The sequence below is a fragment of the Larus michahellis genome, chromosome 5, assembly GCF_964199755.1.
Source record: "Larus michahellis chromosome 5, bLarMic1.1, whole genome shotgun sequence".
Taxonomy (NCBI): Eukaryota; Metazoa; Chordata; class Aves; order Charadriiformes; family Laridae; genus Larus; species Larus michahellis.
The window spans coordinates 55,486,153-55,492,630 of record NC_133900.1 but is presented as its reverse complement, the minus strand read 5'-3'; the positions used below and the strand labels follow the sequence as shown (position 1 = coordinate 55,492,630).

The 6,478-nt window shown below is 39.2% G+C and overlaps 1 protein-coding gene across 3 annotated transcripts in view; it reads right to left on the bottom strand.

Annotated features, from left to right (window-relative positions):
• Positions 1-2,121: 2,121 nt before the first annotated feature.
• Positions 2,122-6,478, bottom strand: part of CFAP99 (cilia and flagella associated protein 99) — a 65,656-nt gene continuing 61,299 nt past the window's right edge. For all 3 annotated transcript variants that reach the window (XM_074589020.1, XM_074589021.1, XM_074589022.1), the window contains 2 exons: positions 4,955-5,117; positions 2,122-2,659 (listed from right to left, as the gene is read on the bottom strand). In XM_074589020.1, the coding sequence (XP_074445121.1) occupies positions 2,492-2,659; positions 4,955-5,117 (331 nt within the window). In that variant the 3' untranslated portion in view covers positions 2,122-2,491. The remainder of the gene's footprint in view (positions 2,660-4,954; positions 5,118-6,478) is intronic.

Sequence of the window (6,478 nt, the reverse complement as noted above, 5' to 3'; positions counted from 1 at the left end):
GTGGTCTGGCCATTCACACTGAAATAAGAGACCTCTGGAATGCGCAGCTTTCAGCACTAAATGAGTTTCTTAATGAGTCTGTCACTGAGGTCAGACAGGTGAAACCTCTGATTTTATAAGTCTGGTTTGTGCCATGGTTTAAGAGCCAGCCTTGTTCACTTACCCTTGTCTTCTTGGCTGCAAATGGTGTAACAAACGTGTAAATGAATGAATCACGAATTATTCATCCACCTGTGTTTCCGGTGGATTGGGGAGTGCAGAGGCATTGCTGACTCTCAATTATCTGTGCGTGGATTAACCAGGTTGTGGATGGTCAGTGCCACAGCCGGTGGCTGAAGCAGCAGTGCGAATGCAGGTGCATTGTTTCAAAGCTCACCCGGCTCCAATGGCATCACAGCTGCCTTTGTAATTATAACACTAACAAGTCCTACCAGACCTCAGGTTTTTGTGTATCACCGTGCTGGAACAGGAATACCAGAGAAGGTCCTCTAGTGATTAGGGGCAGAGTGGTTCCGGATAGGTTCTGCTGCTTCCAACATGAAGTTATCCACACTTGTCACGAGGAATGTGGTATTTTTAATGTTATTCTGTGTTTTCTGTTGCAAGACCTGCCATTGCTGAAAAATCAATAGGCTATATTGATAAAAAAATATAGGAATATATTGATATTTTTCCTGAGTGACTCACATTCTTTTACGTCCCTCAAGACATTGATTCTGAAGATGATTTCATGCGTCAGAATAAATAAAGCAGCAATAGGGCTATTTGTGACTTCTGGAGGTAAAAATTCCACAGCTGCATTATTGAGATTGCTCTATTCCTCAGTCCTTTCATTTGAAAGCGAGGAAAATATGGAGAGGAAATATGGAGAAGGAAATAGTTCTGAATCAGCTTGATTGCAATTCAGTAAGAATTTTGAAAACTGGGTGCAACATCACAGGGGAAGAAGCATGCAGTATGATAGGTTTTTGAAATTTCCATATTACTTACCTAAAAACTCCCGTCTAGCTATTTGCTTAATGATGATTTTTTAATATATATATATATATATATATTTTAATTCTCAAAATGCAAGATACATCAAAAAGGAGAAGAGGTACTAGAGCCATGCAATATCCCAGACTATGACTGTCAGCCCTGTTAATTGCGGGCTTCTGGAAAGCCCAGATGTTAAGAGTCACCACTTGGCTTTGTTGTTCTGGAATACAATGCAGCAGAATGCTGAACAACCACAAAGGAAGATAAACTCCCTGCCACCAAGGCTCTGTCATTTTAAGCTATTACAATCCCTCACTAGACATAGTGTCCTAGTTCCCTCTTCTCTGTAGTTCTGCTATTGTTCCTTGTTTTCGCTCTCCTGTGTTCCTTAACTCTTCCTACTGAGCATGAGTCCTACATTACTTTTGTGGACTATTGTAGCATTTGCTTTGAATGAAAAATAAAGCACATTTTATCAGCTTGTGGAAGTGATCTTCACAGCTAGGTGGCAACAAAAGAATTCAATTAGGCTTCCTTCAGTAAAAAGTGGGAAATGTAAAGCGAAAGCATTAAAAGCAGCTGCCTGACTCTAATGTCAGCAACAGTTTCCTTCAATTTAAATATTTGCAATAGCCATAATTAAACACTTAGTAACTGACATCAAGTTAAAATAGAAATAAATACATTACATAGTCTTACTGCTATGCAGATTTTAATTCATATTTATATCCTCCTTGGCTTTGTGCCTGGAATAAGTCCTGTGATTTAAAGCCTGTTTTACACAGTATAGAAATTGTCATAGAGGGCAAATTATCTTTAAGGTGAGTAACAGAATTTTGACTTTTTCTGGAAGCAGGTCTCTAAAGAGATCAAACAATGTTATGTTCTCCTTCCACTGTTTAAAGACTTAAGAGATTCACATCTGTGAATAGAGGGATGGTCTGTCTGGGTCACCAAATCTAGTCTTTGTCTCCTGGAGGCTATCACATCATCTAAACCTTCTAAACATTTTTTTCCCTCATCCTCTAACACCGGCATTGAAACTGGTGATCCTCTTACACAGAGTTACTGTCCTGTAAGATGATGTGTTAGGAACTTGGGCTGGGCATGCCTTCTGAAAAGATGCATAGGTGAACAAATGTTGTGTGGGTTTTGCCCTCATTTTTATTCTTTTGGAAGATGTGCGTAGAAACCATGGCATAACATACAATGATAAAAGAAATACAGATCTCAACATTCTTAGCCAGGTATTTGCCATTCTGCTGTAGGAGCTTTGATGGTAAGGTTTCAGTTTCTTAAAGCTTTTGATTCTAACAGAAAAAAAAAGTTTCATTATAGCTTAAAAATAAAATTCTATGACAAAAAAATTAACACATTTTTATTCTATTATGACTGTATGACCCAAATTTTTCTAATCACACTGTAAAGGTGAAATAAAGATTAAAATTCCACCTTGTAGTAAACAGGCACACCGGGAGATTTCCAGCAGGCCTAAATTTGTTCCAAATGTATTTTATTGTACTTCAGAGCGCAATATACAGACTGTGGCCCCACTTCTTGCTGCCTCATAACCAGCCATTTTCTGAGCTCTTTCTCTGGCCATGAAGCCACGTTGAAGGATCTTGAACTGTCGTTCCCGACTCTCTTCCAGTTCTTTCCAATGGTTCCATTGCAACGAATCCTGCAGAAAAAACACACAGATGATCACACTGCAAAGACTACAGTGGTTCTCTTTAGAGGATACACTGAACTTCCATTTGATAATCTGGCTGGCTGGCAACACAGTTTATTTGCTAATATGATTGGGAAACTTGTCAACATCAAACTGGGCATGATGAATAGAAAGGTAACTTGAATGAGTTGCCCAGTTTAAGATGAATTAAACACAGCTGCAATACTCCACAAAATGTTAAATCAAGATAAAACTACATCTGGATGGCTTGCTCCAATGCTGCTACCTTATGTTCTTTCTTTGCCAACAGTTTATTCTTGAAGCTGTAACTGAGCAGACTCTACAACAAATCCTATCAGACTCTACTGCTGATTCAAAAGCTGTGTTCACAGGGGAACATTCCCCAGAAAGTTCAGAACAAACAGAAAACTGCTACTTTTTAATCTGATTCTTTGCTTAAAATGGTAGAATTTTTTTTTCATTAATGGTAGTTTTTCTGGCTAGCTTTCCAAATTGCAATATAAATTCTGATTTACTAAGAATGTCTTTCACAGTCATTTATAAAAAAATGTTACCTTGACTTATATCAGCACAGACCCATTGGGCCTAAGGGGCCTCACAAATGTAACTGAAGTCACAATCTGGACTTGGAACTTTAATACAAGGGGTTAGTGTCACATTTTTTTTCTGCTTACTGAAGAACCTAAAAGGCAGCAGTACAAACTGAATGACAGATACCTATGGCATTATAACTACGGGAGGAATTTTCTCCTATAGTGACACTAATACCACTTTCAGTAATATACAGTTCAACTAGAATAAAGATGCTGCTGGACATATCTGACCAGAATTGAGCCACTTCCCTGTAGTAACATTTGGATAGGGTCTTGCAGTGCAGAACAGCACTGATGGAAGATAAACCAAAGCAGCTAAATAATTTATAGTAACCTTGATTTTTTTCCCTTGTTTTTTTCTTTTTTTTTTTTTAACAGATGTCTTAACATTTGAGCAGACATAAACAAAGCACTGTGACATCCTAAGAGACTTATTGTGTAAAGCTAAGCTCAAGAAAAAGACAAAATCTAACATTAAAACAACTTTCAAACCCTGGCTTTTTTGCACATTCATATGACACCAGAGCACCCACATCAGGCAGTCAAAAGTTCCAGCTGTGAATTTATCATTTCTCTTTGTTTATTTTAAAAATATCTCACATTTGTAACTATATGGCTGCCATCCTTTGAAGTCTGCATTTATTGCTTCTACTTTACCCTGGATGTCATCCAGCAAAGTGTTTAAGCATGTGTTCAAAACTTCAGAAAGCCACCCCAATTTAGGAAATGCTTTCTTCAAATAGGTCTTCAATGTTTTCTTTGCCAAAAGGGATAGACCTAAGTTGTCTATATAAGCACCTACTTGTTTTGCTTGCCTGAAATGGGGATTCTGAAGGCAGCAAACATTGATACTCTGAAAAATTGCGCTATTTTGGTTTTTAAACTGCACACACTTGAAAAATACAGTTTTCCTCTTCATTGAATTCAGTTTCATCTAACTTTCTCACAAAATAGGTGAAGAGTTATTATTTTAACAGATTGGGAGATTTAGTTCTAATTTTACATTGGCCTAGTACAGCTTTTAAAAAGTGATCCCACCATGACTGTTCACTGCAGTGTTCCATATGCTGTGGTACATGTACTATTACTGGTATATGAACCACTTGTAAATGTTAGGCACGCATGAGGCAATGGCAGAGGCGGCGGCAGCAGCAGGAGCAGTAGCTCCTCACCGCTTGTCTTTAGACACTTGCCAAGGAAACACAACCAGTGTGAACCAGTATAAAGCCTACAGGGCTATTGGTGCTTCCATCTGATGTTGTGGGCCCAGGAAGGAAAGGTGAGGTAAAAACCATGGGAATGATAAACTGGAATATGTCTTGGGTGAGAGAGGGGGTAACCATCCTGGTGTGGTATAATGGGATGTGTGTGGTAGGAAGCTGAGAAAGACAAGAGTTTGGGACGGGGCTAAAATGCTGTTTCAATGGGATGAGAGTGCGTGCTAATGAAAGTGGGAAGCGTGCCATGCGGATGAGCCTTGCTCTGTGGTAGCAGAACGTGTGACAAGAAGGTGAGGTCAAGGCTATGGTTTGGAGAAATTGTGCCTGTGCAGGAGGCAGGGAGTTGCTATCGCCAGCCATGTACGCCACCATCTGCCTCTGCCCCCCCTGCCAGTGCTGGCAGTTGAGCAAAGGTCTGTGAACAGCAGGTCTATTGCAGAGCTTTTCTCCTTGTGTAACAACTCCCAGACCTTCCTTGATGCAATGCTGGTTTTCTGGGGGGTGATCTTTAAGAGTCCTGCTTGCTTTTTACGCTCCATTGTTTTTTCTACAATCTTTTTCTGCAGGTTTAAAATGCGATCATCTTTCATAGGCCTTTCACCAGACTGGGACTTTCGTTTCTTTTCTTCTTGCCTGCAAAATTAAAAAGAAGCAAGGAGAAGGTAAAATAATATCAACCCACAGAATAAATCCATCTGAGCATATATAACCTTTACAATAATGAATTTTTTCTTGCTTATGGGAATCAGCTAGACTCAAAACAGGTTTAAATCATATAGCTCGATGAATGTAGTATTCACAACTTCCTTCTTGGTGTTTACAGAACAGCATTACTAAACAATATGGAATAATTTCTTCCCACAGGCTGCTGTGATGACAATATCTGAAGTATTTCAAGCCTGACTTGACATTCTTTAGAAAAAGCATGTGCAAAACCTGTGATAGTACTGCAGCTTTTTGCTTGTGAGAATTATGGAGTTTTCCTCATAGGATCATTAGTATTCATCTCGATTGCTGTATTCCTTGGCAAATGAAAGATATTCTTTTATGTGTAATCTTGATGGCCAAATTCAGAATCTATGGAATGGTGATGTATTAATTAAGATTAGTAGGTCTAGGTGAGCATAAATGGATAGCATCATGTGCAGCATAAAACTAAGGCACAAGAGAGAGGTTATCAGATAATCTTCCTTTTTTCCCCTTCTATTGTAGCTACTTTTCTGTCCTCTGGAGTTTACATTTTATCTGGTTTTGCTTACTTTCACCCAACTGGCACAATTTACTCACAATTTCTTCATGTAGGTTACACCACCTTGCATAGTGATGCACTTAACACCCAACTTTCTCTTTTATTCAACATTGCCCTTGAATTTGGCTCAGTATGATCAAGCTGTAGTATTAATATTATGTCATGAGCAGCTGTAATTCTCTGGCCAAATTCAGAGCTAAAGTTAGTGTCAGATCTACCAAAGAATATGCATAGTTCTGTAATGTATCACCAGGTTAGATCTGATGCCTTCTCTCAGCTGGCAAGGATAGCTTTGTAAAGATCCTTTTATATTGCAGTAGTACGACATTACAATCCCTTTTATTGGAAACCAGATTAAGACTCCGAATGACCAAGAGCAGGGTGCACTGGGGCATCATTCAGCCGATACTGTAACCGTTATTCTGTCAGTATCAGCACTAATTTCACAGACAGGTTGCCCCTTGGAAATGTTTTACAACAGAACTCTTCCCTTATCTCTTGGCTCTCATACCACAGTGTTTTCAGTATAAGGCACAGTCTTTTCAGGGGGCTGGAGGAAGGGGAAGAAGGAAGTTCCTTCTGATGCTAAAACCACCCATTTGCCTTAAAAAGTGTCTGTGTCAATATTCCAGGGATTCAAACACTTCTTTCATCTTGGGAGAGATGGCTCTTGTCTGCCTTCTTAGCTTCATCTTTGTTAATAGGAAACTCTCCGTAACAGTAGGTATTCTTCAGAGCAGCCATT